At 33.1% G+C, this 18,755-nt stretch overlaps 1 protein-coding gene across 1 annotated transcript in view; it reads right to left on the minus strand.

Moving 5' to 3' along the window:
- Positions 1 to 3,758: 3,758 nt before the first annotated feature.
- The window catches only part of LOC139972947 (uncharacterized), a 38,066-nt gene continuing 23,069 nt past the window's right edge, over positions 3,759 to 18,755 (minus strand). Inside the window, exons 2-6 of the mRNA XM_071979265.1 lie at positions 7,837 to 8,101; positions 7,262 to 7,470; positions 6,577 to 6,876; positions 6,063 to 6,324; positions 3,759 to 5,161 (exon numbers count right to left, since the gene is read on the minus strand). Coding sequence (XP_071835366.1) covers positions 4,680 to 5,161; positions 6,063 to 6,324; positions 6,577 to 6,876; positions 7,262 to 7,470; positions 7,837 to 8,101 — 1,518 coding nt within the window. The 3' untranslated portion in view covers positions 3,759 to 4,679. The remainder of the gene's footprint in view (positions 5,162 to 6,062; positions 6,325 to 6,576; positions 6,877 to 7,261; positions 7,471 to 7,836; positions 8,102 to 18,755) is intronic.

The raw sequence follows: 18,755 nt of genomic DNA on the forward strand, positions 1-18,755 counted from the left end.
TCCGCGATATCTCCAAACGGAGTGATGGTTATTTGTCATACTTTTTATGTAGATGTATTATAGTAAGAAGTTGTGCTCCATCTTTCTTGGCACTGACCTTATGAATATTAATGAGGTAATTGGATCAAACGTAAAAATCTTTACATTACTATAACTCCGAAACCGTGATTCTGACTGTAGATAAACTTGGGATATTGTTGTTGGTTAATAACTAGCCCATGCAGGCCCAGATTTACATTTCCACATAAAATGCATTTTGGGACACATTCTTTTGGCCCGAGTTTGTGGGCCCCAATATTTTTGGGACCATTTAGGCCCACTTTTTCTTTTCATTGCAATAACTCCGCAACCGTAAGTCGAATTGTAGCCAAACCTAGAATACAGTTGTTGGTTAATAGCTCGTACATTTAGGCCATCTTGGCCCAAACAAATCCGGGCCCGTTTTTGGGCCGGGTGGCCCAAATTTTATTTCCACGTCAAAAGCATTTTGAGGCACATTGTTTGGGCTAAAATACTTGTAAAAAATTGGACCCTCCAAAATGTGGGCCCAAGTGGTCACTTGGGCCCACATTTTGGAGGGTCCAATTTTTTGGAGGAAACTATATTTTGAGCCACTTTGAGTCAAATATATTTGTGACCTTTTAGACGCAAAATATTATCGGGACCCAATTTTTTGGGAGGTGCCAAATTTTTAATTTGCAATAACTCCACAACCTTAAATCAGACTGTAACCAAACTTGGAATGCAGTTGTTAGTTGATAGCTGGTATGTGTGGGCATAAATATTTTGCTATTGATTGATGACATAAAACACTTAAAGATTCCACTTAGCAAGATTCAGTAGCGCGTATTACGGGACTGAATGTTCGGAACCAAATAATTTTCCTTTAACTTTATGTAAACGAGGTAGAATTCTTGGATAACTTTCAATACCACTTTTGCTGGGAAACAAAATGAAATGAAGTATCATGGTTGCCGTTGTACTGTTTGATCTGAGGACATCACAAGGAAATAGATATTGACGTATCGATAAAGTGTCATCAGATTCTTTAATACAATGAAACTGAGGCGTTTTGTTATTGACCTTAGTGATTATCTGTGTTATTGCATGCTAAAGGAGCTATATGACACAAGGCTGTTATATAAAAATCCGATTTAAACCCACCCCACCCCAATACACCGTTACACTTAATTATGGAAGAAATTAACCCCCTAAAGAGAATATAAGATTGAAAGGGAACGTATTTGTTATTGACTAAAACTTCAATTCAACAATTATACTTACAAAACAAAAGAAAAACACGAGATGCAATTTAAAGAGAAGTGTGTCTACACAATCCATGTAACATTTTGGCTACACGAGTACGTTTCGTGTTTAATTTGAAGAGCCCCCTCTATTTGCTTCCGGAAGGCACACATGTCATAGCCATCATTCCGTGCTTATAATTGATATTAGTTTATTCAACGTATTTCTATAAATATTTAAACAAAATTCAAAAAAATATTATCGTAATCACTTATTCAACCTTTTAAATTTGTCGGAATGTTATAAACGTTCTCGCGGTCTTCCAGAAATTCCCCCATTTGGCCATGTTATTTTTTTCATTTTACAGAGTAGCCTATGAAGTAATTATTTTTGCTGAAAACCCCTTAGGTCAATATATATATATATATATATATATATATATATATATATATATATATATATATATATATATATATATATATATATATATATATATATATATATATATATATATATATATATATATATATATATATATATATATATATATATATATATATATATATATATATATATATATATATATATATATATATATAGTTGTCTGAAGATCGCTACAAAGCGTGAAACTCCGAGTTACAACTACTAGTGTTCCACTAGTCTCATCTAGTATCAACATATATATATCTATATATATATATATATATCTATATATATATATATATACAATACTATTCAAAATACCTTAACAACTTCAAACACCTAAATGTTCATTAAAAAGTTGAAGTTAGCATTTACGCTCGATACTTTTGTATTAGTTTTTCGACACTCTTATTATTTTGGACATTCTTAAATTATTTATTGACATACTTATATTAGTTTTGATATCTTGATATAAATTCGGACATACTCCTATTATATGTGACATGCTTATATTATTTTGGGACATTTTGCACCAAATGGCGTGAATTCAAATGCCAAAATGTTCTCTACAAATATGATATTAGCAGTTACATTCGACATGTTCATCTAATTTTTCGACACTCTAATGTTATTTTGGACATGCTCATTTTATTTTTGGACATACTTATATTAATTTCGACATACCTATATAAACTTGGACATACTCCTATTTGGACATGCTTTTATTGTTTTGGACATTTACACGTATGGCTTTCCGTACTACGACCAGTGTAAAAGTAAATTTGTCGGAACATTCTCCGACTTTTTGAAGCACGAATGGTTACAAATTGAGTGGCTGTCGTCATAATTGGAAGAGCCCCCTCAATTCGATTTGAAGAGTACACGCATCACGGGAGAATCTTTACATAGTTTTCTGAAATATGTATTGATAGAATTGATTAGCAAATATTGAAAGAAATATTTTTCCAGCAATTTTTAGCAATATCCGTCAATATTAATTTCACAATATATTCAATAAGAATACTTTGTCGGAACATTTTTAGGTTGTTATCAATTTGCTCTCGTGGGCTGATACGTGAAGGTTAAGGATGATGGAAAATGGTCCGGTAAAGTCCCCAAAAGTATACTCATAAGTCTACTTAAATGGTAACGTGTAACATCTTGTTCTTTGAAGGTGAAGATACGACCCGCCTAAATGTGAATCTTTCAGAAATTTCTCTGCCGTTTTAATTAGAAATACTATAATAAAAACACTAAACATGTTTATGAGTCATCTCAAAGCAATGTTAGTGTTAACAGTCTTGTTGGCATTGACAGGATAATACGTCGAGTCCGTTTATCTTGCTCTTAATTGTTAACATTTGTTCAGTGTGAATTAATACTGGTTCCATATATTAAGGTATAAAACACAGTCAGTTTTTTATATTGCATTATCTTTTCGTTGTAGTATTTGGCATCCATAAGTTAACACAAAGTCATGATATATTAGAAAATATTCTAGTCACATTTTAGATGCTCTGATTGTAGGAAAGAGCGGATGGGGTGCTGTCAATGAAATCCGCGGGTATTAGAGACTTTGCTATAATTTTTCCACTCTTTTAGCCTTTCTTTAGTTGATGTTTTCTAAAAAATATCTTCTTTCTATTGACGAAGACTCAAGGTTTACTCCTATACTTCCTACTTAGAAATTGCTTGAATTAATACATGAATCGAAACTTGGAGTTCAGAGAAATTAAAATGTTTCAAACGATACCAGAAATTCGGTGACGAAAATGTGTTTTATATATAAACGCCAGTTCTTTGACTAATCTACAAGACTCCAATGAATGTTGTTGAATACAAGAGAGTGGAGTCGGAATACATAGGCCACTGTCATCCCGTGTCCCCCACCTTTGCCTTCCCATGTCGGAAAAATTCTTGAAAATGACACTCTCCTTTGAATTTATAAGTCTCAAGGGGTTTCATGGAGGAATACCTTTCATATTTGTTATATGTTAAACACAATAGTAAATCTTTAAATATGTGCTGGATTGAAAGGGATTTGTTGGGGATCATCAGGTGTTTATTGCACTTAACTAGCAATTCGGAGGACGATGATTTATATAATTGGGACAATCAAGATGACGACAATATGAATAAAAGCTACATCATATTCTCACATGGAGATGAACCAGGGGAAAAGGAAAGTTATGTAGACTAATGACAAAGCTACTGAGGCTGGTTGAGTATACACCTTCGACAAATCGCTCATTAAAGGAGTCGCCCGGAACCATGCTTATATGATCAACTTTGTGTGAATGTAAACGCTTCTTTAGTTATCGAACGCTAATACATGATCTAATTGTTTCACTGTAAGGGAAGTGATTCGGGGATAAGGATGGAAAATATTAGGGTAGTTTCGGCTGGGTGTGTTCTTTTAGAATATAACAGTGGTGTTAACTCAGGAGTCTACTGGAATAACTGATCGTCAGACACACTCTCTTAATAACTCAGAAAGTAAATAGAAACTGATGTCGTTCCCACGTTGCCATTTGCTTCTATACCACATAATGGCAAAATTGAAGACAAACAAACTACTCAGCATTATTATGCCATGTTTTTATATATTTTTATTTGTTTTTTATTTGATATCACTCTCAGTGCCATTATTAAAGATGTCCTTTTAATAAACACAGTTCAAGTTCAATGCAAGTAACGGGAACAGAAAAAGTATCAGAAATCATCGAGTTCCATGAGATATGCAGTTCACCGTCATTAGGTATTGTCCCTCAAAACATATTCATGTCTTGGAAGTAGTCTTTGGGTATAATAGATCAACTTTAAATATACTGTACGTGATGTAATAACTATAAAATGTTCATCGGCTCGTTAGTGTATCTTTCATTCACTTTCATCTTCCAATACACAAATATGCCAAGCTTTGATAAGTATTTCCATATTTAACATAGGTTAGTATATCGCCAACCGTTTCCTATCCTTATTATTTTGAAGACTTTACCTTACTATTTTGATCATCGAACAGAACGAATTTTCATTGTTGTTGTTGTGATACCGCAATCAGAACCGTGAAGATTATGCCAGAAGATACCGCGGTAATCGTTGGACCAGTAATAACCATTCAGATTGGAGTAGCCGCAGGAATAAAAAATTGTCTCATAGACCGGGTTTTTGTTTGCGCAGCATCTCCTTTGATAATAATAATAGCAATGGTTATAATAACCACAGCCATCACAATTTTGGCATTTCTCATGTGGACGGCTAGAAGGACAATATTCACAATCATTATAACAGTTACAGTCAGAGTAATCGTAGCCACCTGTAGCTACGCGGTCGCTGAATGAGTAGCAGTTGCTGGTAGAGCCCGTGCTACTATCGTCTGGATACCACCAGCCACCTCGGTGTTTTTCTGCACAGTTGAAGGTACTCGATCCATCATTGTCTTCATTGTACGTACTAAATCGATATCCTACATTTGCTCCCATAGCATTGTTACCTGGAAGGAAATTAGAGAACAATTAATGAAGGTGTTTTGTTGTAAAATACGAAGTTTTTTCCTTTTTTTTTATAAATGGACATTATTATGTCACTTTGGAGTCGTTTGCTGTAGTTGTCGGGTATATTTGCGTTTGTTGTTTGTTCGTTTAAGTTGGGCTTACGTAATATTTTTGTGCTGGAGTCAAGTTTGCGGATTTTACTGGAGTGGTTTCAATTCTGCCAATTCGTCTGGGACCTCATTTGCGAACATCGTGAAGTATTACAATATATTTCTTTATTTATATATTGTATTCATATTAATATTTCTCTTCCTTCGACCAAAATTAAATAATAATATAGTACTGAGTGTCAGATTAACAGAATTGTAAACGGTGAATTTGTTGAAGTATTCACTTTTGGCATTTTGTACAATATATAGTTTTGACTGTTTAATATATGCTAGGTGTTCAAATAAGAGTGAGAGAAATATAGTGTTTGATTGTATCATTCATGTCATCATCTTTTCTCGTGATAACGTCTTATATTTCATACTGACGGATTACTTTAATTTGACATGTTTTTTGAATGTTTTAAGCTCGACATTTGCGAGCAAGCAGACGCTACTAACTATATAAAAGTGGTTGATATGATATATTATGTATGATGTTACAACAATATATCATTTTACCAACACGTGCTAAAATGCAAGGCAATTGTTTAATGAGCAATGCGCACGGGACTCTAAGCTCGACATCTAATACAGTTTGACATTAGTGTATACACTATATTTATAACATGACCTGAGTATATGTACGAGTACAAATCCAAGAGTGTAATTACGACTACAGGTAGTTATGCTAGAATGATATTACGTAATAACTACAAGTATGCGTATGATTGACATTTAGCACAATACATACCAGCATTTCCACTGTAGCCACTCAATGACAGTCGGTATCTGTCTCCCTCGCTACTGATTATAAATGATGAATAACGGCTGTAGTATGTTGATCCTTCCCTGTTTGTCTTTTCTATTCGAAGTTGGTAGGCTTTTTGATTTGTCAATTTGTATATTTTTTCGTTGCCAATCCAATGATCTCCTGTTGGGATTCCAAACCCGTTTTTGTACTCATTCCAGTTTCGAGAAAAGCTGACGGAGCTACTTGTACGTCGTTGCAAAATCTAGAATGAAAATCAACGAGTTTATCGATTGGATGTGAGTAATATATGAAATATGTCATTTTTACTACAATAATTTAGAAAAATTGATTGGTGAAGGTCAATATCCGATTGGATTAAAGCAATAGGAAGATGGATCAATTGAATCAAATAATTGAATTATTTCATTAAAATGTTAGTGAACGAAGTCCTGTTATATGAGAAAATGAAAAGTTAACATGGTAAAGTTCTGTTTTTTCAATTGTTAAAACTTACTGTCCAACCACCACTAGACATTTCACAATAGACTTCAAAATTAGAGCTTCCAGCGGGATAAATTGTATATTCTCCGTTATTTGTTCTGTTTGCTGCGTAAAGATCAGAACAATCTCTGGGTCCACTGCGGGTACATGTAAGACCATCGCCTTCAAACCATTCGTTACAGTAACATCTACGGACAGCATTCCGCTCCTCGCAGGTTGCGTCTGCACTACAACTGTAACTCTCATTTGTAAGTACGTTACTGTTGCAAGTTATCCGTAAGGAACAGTCAGAATTAATGTAAGATTCACTCTCCTGGAAATGGTAAATGTTAAACGACATATTTCAGTGAAAGTAAAATCAATGTTTATTTGGTACAACGCTTGATAACGCTCTTGGAGTAAAACTGAATTTCTACTACAAAATGGTCGTGAGCGTTTTATATATATTAGGTAAAGTTCATCATTCTGGGTGTAATTGCTTTGGATGCCTTGTATTTTGCTAGGTCTCAATTTAGAAGACTTTTGCAAGAACAGGTAAAACGAAATAGAAGTGAAAATCTATATCATCAATAATCATGAGAATTAATAACATATATAATAAAGAGTAAGGTCAATCAATTGAAATCCAAGATTTTATGCTAAAGTGTACGTATTACTGGTAAATATTAAGACTTGTGAACGGCATCATATAAACTTACTGCTAATACCACGTCTTGCCCTTGAACGTAACAGCCACATTGCTCTTGAGGTATGCAGCTGTTGCCAAGCACCATGTGGTTTTCTGTACAAAGACATCTCTCTGGATCCGCTGGATCCGGTATGACACAATCATTCGGATTCTCACAAGTTCTTTCACATGTATTGTCATAATTATCCTTGTTGGATGAGCACCAGGTAATGGGTAAATCTGGGGAAATTGAATCCACAGCCAGTTAATCCTAGCTTGAAGTGTTAACTCGCTGTTGTGACATTACGTTATTAGATCATCGTGTTACCAACGTAATGCTCTGGCCGTTCAGAAGATTTGCTGATTGTTAACATAGGATTAAATATAAGCGGGATTTTTTATCGTTAAATTAAGGCTCATTCAGCTTATTCTCATTTATGTCACACATACAAAATAATATGACAATTTCAAGTACTCGACTATGGGATTCTATCAATATTGTTGTGTATCATAATCATTTCCTCCATTGGAACTTTTCTTTATGCATTCTTTAATTTTCGTTTTGACTACAAAAATATGGAGAAAATCATTTAAAAAAAGTCTAACCTGTTATTCCTTCGACAACACCAAGACTTGTTATAGAATAATTCCCCCGTTCATCGGCAATGCGAAAGTTGTTGTATGTCAAGGAATATGACTGGCCTGCATAATTCTCTAGCTCGATGCGCAGCTGGTACCTCTTTTGGTTTATCAAGTGAGCTAACTTTTCATTACCAATCAGAAATTCACTGCCTAAGAAACCAATTCCGTTTTTGTATTCGTCCCAGGTTCGATTAAAACCGATGGATCCATCAACACGTCGTTGTATGACCTGAAGAATTCAAAAGATAGGTAGACAACTAACGGATATATTGCATTATCTTATGAACTAAACCTTATAGCCAATACGTGCGGCTCACATCAAGTACGAATAGGATAGAACACATTTGTGATATTGTGTTGTAAATTATGTTTATACATATTTAGAACACTACCATAGGTGTGCACAGAAAACAAGTTCTCTAATCGTACGAAAAGTCAATGTTATTACACTGAGTAGTTTTGTTTTGATATTAAACTTCAAATAAACATACCTCGTACAAGATATATCATCAGACACAATGTAAAACTAAAATGACTGAAAATGCCAATGTGTCCTATAAAGTGTGTCTCCGAGGGTAACGTATGTGATTGTAAGTGTTCGCGTCTTGAAATATTTTACTTACTGTCCAACCTCCAGATGAAGTGTTTTGATCACAATATGTCTGAAATGGTTTAGGATACTGGTCAGGTTTAATCAGGTATACACCGGATTTGGCGTTGGTAGAAGAGCATTGGTTAAGTATTTCATGACAATCCCTTGGATACTCCGGAGTTTGGAATAGAAAATACTGCAAGTCTAGCACCAAAATATTGTAAAGAAAAAGATGAGAAAAAATCGTAAAACTGTTGCAGATACAGTTCCATATGTAAAGAATTATTTCAAGAGAAATATAATATATGGCTACATTGCAATAGATTTGTTTTAACTACACAGTAAACATGACGTGGTAACTACCATGAACCATAAGAAAAGGTATTCAAACATTTTCGGCTAATATTCATGGAGGCTAATATAAGCAAGTATATTTTATTTGAAAAGAAAATCTGACGCAAAGAACTACCGTGAATCTGTGACGACATGGTCTCAGAAGCAAACATGATTAGTAATAGCTTTCCTCGACAAGAGGGTATGATTTGGACCTATTTTCAGCTTACAACAATCTCAGGATTATCAACACTGACCTGAGATTTGAAAGTGCCAAATTATTGAACAAGCCTACAGTATACATAGTCTAAACAAAGTGCGTGTTTTGTCCCTTCTTTAATTGTTACTTGCCATTTAGCCTCTGAAGAAGATCCTGCTAGGATCGAAACGTCAGGCCAACTTACTTTGCACAAATTACTAACAAATATGAATAAACATAATCGGAAGTATTTTTATTGCTTGAAATAAATATTGACTAATGACTTGTATTTCTTTCAGTTTTATTATCGCTGAGAATCTACAATTTACCCCAAATCAGCGCTAAAACTACTTCAAAAACAGTGCAAGGAAATTATTGAGAATTGTAAATTATTATTTATCTTACAAATTGAAATAGGAGAAAATACCACATTTGAAGTACATCTAGATGGTTCCTTTCTATATTAATTTTTTTTCCAAATTATGATTTAGATAACAAATTTAAGTTAATTGGTTAGCTTTCGGAAGTTTATATTAACCGTTACCCTTACAGAACGAAAACTTACTTGAATCGTTGACTCTTGTGCTTGATGATATCTGATGTAACAAAAAATAAAGGAAATGTACGATTAAGCAAAGTACATTCTGAAGAAACAATATCGAGTTAAGAAGGTTGTACGAAGGTCAATGTATCACAAAAAAAGAACATACGCTTATCTATTACACTTTCATTTTAACATATACTATCATTTTAAGTTTAAATATACAAAACAGACTTGTATAGCCTCTTAAAATACAATCTGATTTCGCTTTTGATTCAAATAAATGAACTATTTTCAACTTGAAAATTATTGTAGAAAAAGATGATAAGAACGGAAAGAAAATTTCACATTCCAAAATCTAAGCAGTAATAGAATGTTTCGCAATCTTAATATTTCTTTGACATTGATTTTACTGCTTATAAGCATAGCTAATATTGAAAGTAGGTTTTATTGAATAGCATTAATTGTTTAAACATATGATTATATGTATGTTTGCATGTCTTCTAATACCTCTCATTTATCATTACTATAAATAAAACAATCATAAGTCACCATACACTAACTTAACTAAACGATCATAACTACGATAAGCAGATGAAAGTAATAATTCCCTGTGCATTATGCTAATTGAAATGTAAATGACATATTATATGAGAAAACGAAAAAAAACCTACAATATATAATTGAAAGAAAATCAAAAGTACAAACATCAGCATTATCCTAGTGGTGTTCGTATAGTAAGTTAAGTGCAATTATCTATAGCGGGAAACTTGATATATTATGCTAATGAGGTACTTATATACTGGGACAACGTGCAATTTACCCTCAAAAGCTTGAAAATAGCCAAGTTTTGAAAATATGTCCAAAAATAGAGCAACCACAATTGAAAATTCATCCGTTGTGAAGAAGAGTATTGTTTGTTGCAATACGTACGAGCCACTTGATTGACTTGGACAAGCATCAACAACACAATATATCTTGTTTGTCTTCAACCTCACAAAACACGTATACATTTTACGCCCCAGCTACTGACGCTAATTGTCAACATTCGTTCGCCTGAAAGCTACAACTGCTGCAACAACTTTTTGCGACAACAACGTTTTGCTCATAGAAAATATGTCGATATTTTTAGAAATATTGTACTCAGAACGTATGCAATAACTAAGGCTTTCAATGTACACACATTATGCAGAGTTATCTGTAACCTACAAAAACATTGTTAAAGTAATATTTTATATTTTTATAAATAAAAAAAAAACAAGTTTAAGAGTAGAAAATATTTGGGCAAGGTCGAACACATGTACGACGATTCACGCTCAATCAAAATAACCTTATGTATAATAAAAAAGACAAGTTATCGTATCCATAACGAAAACTGTTTTGATTACCCTTTGTCTACATCAACAAAAGCGGATACTCTTTTGGCAACTTTACGTGTACTGTATCTATCTAAGACAGAACACCATTCTTGAAAGCCCCACAACATGCCCGTGAACCCAGCTCCCATGAAAACACATACTTCCTCATAAAAAACGTACATGAGTATTTTTTTTTTTTACCTATGGTTGGCGTAATTCTCTGAAGTATCCTAAATCAAGGATAACACATAATATCATAACGACACATATTTTTCTTTTCTTCCCTTGATATAAAAGGAAGTGTCATTTGACGCCTGTATGCAAAGCTTTGTATGAAAGAAAGTAAGATACTACGTTGAAGGAGGTCATAATTCATAATTCAGATAAATGCACGATCCGTCTAATTCAGTAAGACATCACATTTATCCTATTGAATATAACATATTAGAATTAGTCAGTATTGTATTTGTGTATTGGTTCAAGACAACTCTTACCTGGTTTACATGTGCTGAGATTATCCGATAACTCGTTAATTAAGTATGTTGGGAGAAAGAAGCTAATGATATACCAGTCGTGCAAAAATTCTTCTCTAAAACGATATTTTTGTCAAAGTAGTTATTATAAAATCTAAGTATCAAAGTAAAGGATATCTGTTAACTTTAAAGGAAATGATAGGTAACTGTTCAACAAACACATCAAATTTCAAATATGACTACTTGTAAAACAATTTATAGAGTTTCTGTCAAGTTATATCCATTTTGAAAATTCTTGGCAATCAACATCATCTAGATTCCCTCAAAACAACAGGATTTTGAATAATAGCCGTTCTTGTCTACGTGATCACGTGTTGTATGGTAACATTTTCCATATTTTTTAAATTATAGACTTTGCAAGGAAGAAACGAGGAAATGATGGATACAAGCCTGTCTTGTCGACAACGTGGCAAAAAAAGCTCTGAATCCTAAATTATAACCTTTCTACAGTTTTGTTCTTTAAAAAAAAAAAAAAGAATCAGGAAATTTACAACGGAAACGCACAGCGAGAAAGCATACGAATTTATTTATTGTTTTGTCTGGGATGATTGAGTAATGTTAATAAACAAGTCTGTTTACTCTTTTCCTTTATCTTGACATTGGTTTGGTACAATTTAAAAAAACGAAATCTTGGAATGAATCTTTTTTATTATTGTGGGTTAGTCGAAGATCTTTCTGATGTTATAGGCAAAATTTCAAAACTAACAACGTTTCACAGTGACTTTTTTGTAATATACTTTATTCTCAATTTCTTATCACTTTTCATAACATTTAGGTTAAAATTTTCGTACTTTATTTTTAGTTTTAAAGCGGTGTTTCGTGCAAACTTGTTACAAAAATGTTGGCTATTAAAATAACTATATTTAGTTGATGGTTATTACATTGATAGCGTCAAAATCATCCATATGATAAACGCAGGTGACCGAATCAAAAATATTATTAACAGATGCATGTGTAATACAATACAATGACCGCCAGAAGGAAACAAGACATTGGAGAACAATCAGTGTTACCTTAACCCGGAAATCGTCAGAGAAACAATTGAAATTAAGAGGTTGATACATTTTAAGAAGGAATATTAAGACTGACATTGCTTGGTCATGAAAAAAAAAGTTTCAAGACAAAATACAGAATTATTAAGATATACAGTTTGTACATAAAACTATTAGAGACGGTGTATCAGTATTGAGCTAGTACAAAAAGGGGTTACTTGGGTCACAAATATCGGTTGCCTAATTATCGTATCAAATATAAGGTGTGTTGGGGATGTTTGGCAAATAATTGTTGATCCTTGTAAGATACATTCGTTTCCTCTTGTGTATTTGCATGGTGAACTGATCAATATTTATTCGTTCGTAGGCCTACGTGCCTGTTTTGAATAGTGTATTACATAAATGCGTCTGTTATGTTTTACAGATACCTGCACAGAGGACAAACTTGAAAGTTGTTGTCAGATATACATATATTGTAATACTTAACATATTAACACTTTTGTGAACGAGAATTTGAAAGTGCTTGGAATTCTCTAATTTTGAATTGATCTAGTACTGTTTTTGTAGTGTAAACTTGATTGTTAAATATTGCACACATAAACTGTTACAATAATGAGGTTTTCTTAGCTCGTTTTGTAAAAAAAAAACATTTAAGCTACACTGCGTAAAGCTGCCAGTTTTATGTACACGAAAAACCCATCAATACATTATGTTCACATATTAAACGTCTGTTTATAATGAATAATGCTTCTTACAAATATTAAATCCAACAGATTGATAATATCAGTATAAAGTTGTAAATATAGCAAGTTGGATATTAAAATGATTCAAAAGTTTATTTATCATTTCTGTATGCATATTTATTCTTTAAAAAAATCAAAAGCTGAAAATGATCTATTTTATCATACTAGTTGGGCAGTCATTTTGACGGAGAGATACATTTTGTATTCGGAAAATATGAAAATTTTTATGAATCGACAGAACAAATTGTCACCGTGAAGGAATAACTTCACAAGTTGTTTTATGATATTGTTACTTGTTCTATACATTTTCATTTTAAGCTTCATGCGATATTTTCTTTGATTAACAAACTATTGGTTAACAAGTTAATCATAAAGTCATTTTTCCTAGCGTAGGTTTATGGATACTTAATCATATGTAGGGTTTTGAAACCCATATGCTCTCGTTACAAGGCCGTTTAGGTTTCTTGTGAAACAATTTATAGAGTTTGTGTAAAATTATATCCATTTTGAAAATTCTTGGCAATAATACCTCGTCTAGACTCAATAACAACAACACGATTTTGAAAAATAGCCGTTCTTGTCTACGTGATCACGTGTTGTATGGTAAAGTGTTCAATAGTTTTAATTAAAGACTTTGCATGAAGAAACGAGGATATGATAGCTTCAAGCCTGTGTTGTCGACAACGTGGGGAAATAGCTCTGAATCGTAAATGACAACATTTCTACAGTTTTTGTTCTTTTAAAAAACAGAATCAGGAACTTTACAACGGAAACGCACAGCGAGAAGATATATACATCTATTTATGTTTTTGTCTGGGATGATTGAGTAATGTTAATGAACAAGTCTGTGTTACTGTTCTACCTTTTCGTAACATTGTTTTGGTAAAACTTTAAAAAAAAAACTTTCTTAGAATGAATCTTTCTTTCTTATTGTCGGTTAGTAGAAGCACTTTCTGATGCTACCGTCACAATTTCAAAACTAAAAACTTTTCACATTGATTTTTTTTTATTTATACCTTATTTCCCATCACTTTTCATAACATTTAGTCTATCATTGTCGTACTCTATTTGTATTCTTAACGGAAAGTTTCGTGCAAAATTCTTTCATGTATGTCGACTATTTAAATATTCACATTTAGTTTATGATTATTACATTGACATGCGTTAAAAATCATTCCTATGGTTAACGCACATGACTGAATCAAATACATTTTTAACAGATATTTAATTTTGACATATTAAACTTCTGTGTCTAAGAAATACTAAATCCAACATATTGATCATATCAGTATAACGTTGTAAAAATAGCAATTTAGTAATTAGACTTATTTAGAACTTTAATTATCATTTCCGCATGCATATTTCTTCTTTTAGAAAATCAAAAGCTGAACTTTATTTATTTTATCATACTAGTTCGGCAGTAATTTTGACGGAGAGATAAATGTTGTATTCGTAATATATGAATTATTTTATGAATTGATGGAACAAATTGTCATCGTGAAGGAATATCTTCTCAAGTTCTTTCTTGACATTGTTACTTGTTTTATACCTTCGCATTTTAAATTGCATCCGATATTTTCTTTGATAAACAAATGATTAGTTCACAAGTTAATCATAACGTTATATTTCTTAGCATAGGATAATGGATATTCAATCATATGTAGGTTTTTGAAACCCTTATGCCCTCGTTACAAGACCGGCTGTGCACTCAATATGGACGAGAAACTTGTATTATAAACAGAATTGTGTGAATTTGAGATATATATAAGTGATAACATTTAGACATTTCCATATGTATATGTATTTTGTATGTTTCAAAGTTCTTCTCCAAAGATATTCGTCTTGATTTTTAATAGTTTAGCCTCTAAAAAGACATGTCAAAGATAGATGTTCTGCCTATTAAAATTCTGTTGTAGATTTTCTTTTTACGCGTTGGGTATCAACTAATGATACAGGATTGACAGTACGAATAGTGGGGCTATCAGCAGAAGATATAAGGGCAAGATAATAAATGCAATAAAGTAATAAAGAGAGATAATTGTGTGCAGAATAATGCTCGATAACGCACAACATTTACACACAAAAAACATATCTCAATTTCAAAAAAGTTACAGTTGAATAGAGCCGATAGCTCACCAATCGTAATATTCTCTACGAATACTCGACGTAACAAGTCAGCGCAGATAGACCGTTGTTTTATTTTATATGTAGAAAGACGTACAGGAATTTGTTAATCTGAAGTTAATGAAATACTGAGTACCAAATTGTAAATCAGTAAAAAAAATTATACAAGTAAAACAAATCAATTCAATTTTACTTTGAAGAAATTAATTTCATTTTATTAATATTTTAGAGACTTACCCGAAAACCATTTGAGTTTAAAAGCAGCAACACCGCAAAGACGAAAAATTATTTGCTTCGAAGTTCTGCCATTGACCCAACACGAAAGAGAGAAAAAAGGTGCACGAAATAAAGGAGATACTTGCTGACCTTCTGAGACAGTGACAGAAGTAATGAACGTGAAATCGTTACACAAGGAGGCACCTTCATACGTACGGATGTCCAATTGCACCACGTTATATATCAGTCGGTCACATTTAAGAGCCATAATTTATGTTATGCAATCTAGTGTGTCCCATATCGACATCTGCATTTAATGTAAGTGTCATTATTATTACATGATAAATATGTGCTTTGTTCACCTAGAAGCTCTTTTATCTCGAATCGTTAGTTAAAATTTAAAACTCGTGATTTTACCACAAGGAAATGATAAGAATGGTTGTTTACATCCCACACAATAAATGTCAAATTATCTGTATATTGACCATTACTGAATTAAATGACTAGATTGTCATTGTCTTAAGCTTGCCACATATCTTTACGAATTAACAAATATTAAGTCGAATGTGGAAGGCAAATGATAAGCACTAAGAACCGTGTTTGTCCGTCGTTTACTGATATGGGACATCATGCATGCAAAAGACGCTCTCAACGTATTAACATACTTTAACACCAAACCGCTCGGAATAGTGAGATATCGATATCAAACAGCACCTTTCGGATATAAGACGAATCACAGGAATAATTATTTCTGCTGGCCTATCACGGAATAGAGTATTTAACGATGTGGTTTTGTTCTTATTTACTGGGGTGTTAAAAATTATCAATAATTTGGTTAAAACAACAACAATAATATTGTTTTTCCACCCGATATTCATGGCTCGTACATTAACTACTATTCATGTCTTGTAACAAATGTTTTGAACACAAAGTAGTAATTGCTGATAATTATTGATAAACGGTTGTGGGACATAACTGTAGTTGCTGTGCCAACCATTGGGTGCGAGTTCACGCGATTCGAAAATGAAGTCGTATCTAGTCGTTTTATGCTACCAGTAAGCCTATGGGTATACCGGAACATTGCATTTCTTCGTTCTCGGAATGACGATTTGACGTTATTTAAAGAGAGTTGTGAACTGGAATCAAACGGTACAGTACCTACTTTACTTCAAACACATCTCTAGTACCGTACATGTTACTACTGTTCATGTCCCACAACCGTGCATCGTTAATCTTTACTTTGTGTTCGTAACACGGTAACATGTATTACAGGTGGCACCAGTACTTACTGTGCTAATTATGAGTATCGGCTGGTTTTCACATATTATTATATTATTTGTTACAATCTCACTCATGGAGTAAACTGTTGAAATGATGCAATTCACTTTAAATGATCATAACCAGGAACTACCCATTTCATACGCATACTGATTTCAAAGTACCTTAACTGCTTTGACGTTACACAATCATTTACAAGGTGATGCCTTCTATTTTCCTTGCTGGTATGTACAAGCTACTATATGATAAACAACGTGGCTGGCAACTCACGATACTTAACGGAATCCGATGGACGTATAAACCGTATGATATCACGTGATTGAGCCACGTAGCACTGTTCCACGTGTTCGATGTGATGACATCACAAGGAAATACATCTTGAATGATGACGAATCGTGCGTGGTGGATTCTTTACTACAATATACACAGACAAATTGTCAGACGTTATTATCTGTGCCAAGAAATCGGAGTCCATACTTCTTGTGTTAATTCACTTGCATACCCCCTTCCTCACATAACCTTGTGTAGGTATATCACCTAGTTATAATTACAGGATTGTATTCGGAACGTGGTGAGAGAGGATGAGAGTGAAGTATTATATAAGCCTAATAAAAGAGATCACATTACATTTTACTGTGTCAGACAAAATGTTTGACACTCGGTTAAAATGTTTACTGGTAGTAAGATACAACCAAATGGTTGTACTCGCATATATGCCGTGAGTAACACTGCATGGTATCGATGGGTGTATAGTACATGATGATTTGGTCAAAATTGTACAAACATATGTCTTTATTATCTCTAATTGTAATACTACAACAAGTAAGAAGGCGCTGTTAACGACATGTTGGAGTAGAGCTATCACCTCATACTTATTATTAATGATAAGCGTTCATTCAAACACATTTCTATCATTATTTAAGTTAATTCGCCAATTATAACTCATTGCCGGAATATTATTACATTTCTCTCGTGATCTTCATGATTTTCTCCCATTCCGTCTAGGTTTTTTGTACAAAGTAGCCAATGAAAGTCCTTAACATTATTGTTGCTGAAAAACTTCTCGATCAATATAAATAAATACCATTCCAAAGACGTTTAGAATATTTCTACCTGCTTATGTTTGTGCTATGACACACCCTCTAACACAACAAAGATCACTTTGAAGTACTGGTAGAAATTTGGTAATACAATATACGGCGTCCCATACTGCTAGCAATTCAATTCCTGTAATCGGACATATCGATTTTCACCGAAAATAGGATATACAAATAAATATTCATGGATATTTGACAATTACCAATCACATATATGTGAATAAAGATGTTTTGATTTCAAGTGTTGTATACGCCACCTTTGTTTATATAATAAATTTGTACAGTGATGTGTTGGATTGAAATACATTAGGAATATGGGATATTTGAAATGGTTCTGTTAAAGTTCTAAAACAATACACAATTTGAAGACCCCCCTGTAATCGATTCCTGAGGGTATATGGATCGGAGAAGAACCTTCACATCATATACTCTATGAAATATTTATTTGTGGAATTGATAAACGATTATCCAAAGACATTTTTCCACCTATATTTTAGCAATATCCGTCATATATATTTCAATCATTTTCAATCAATTAGTTAACATTGTCGGAACGTTGTATACATTGTTTTAAACTTCCTCTCGTACGAGGATGCGTGAGGGATAAGAGGTATTGAAAATGGCTCTGGTAAAGTGCTAAAAATATTCCCATACAGTTTCATTAATTGATATGGAAATACGACCGGTGTAAATGTGAATCTGACAGAAAATCTTCAACGTTTTTGAAATATAATTAATATTGGAATATAATTAAACCGCTTTGAGGACCGATTACTTTATGTATAACGACTTTGAATAGTATTCAGGATGTCGGTATTCAGCATAGGCGTAGGAGGCGGGGTTTGGGGCTGCCCCCCCCCACCCGACCAAATATTTT

Source organism: Apostichopus japonicus, chromosome 9, assembly GCF_037975245.1.
Source record: "Apostichopus japonicus isolate 1M-3 chromosome 9, ASM3797524v1, whole genome shotgun sequence".
In the NCBI taxonomy this organism is placed as follows: domain Eukaryota; kingdom Metazoa; phylum Echinodermata; class Holothuroidea; order Aspidochirotida; family Stichopodidae; genus Apostichopus; species Apostichopus japonicus.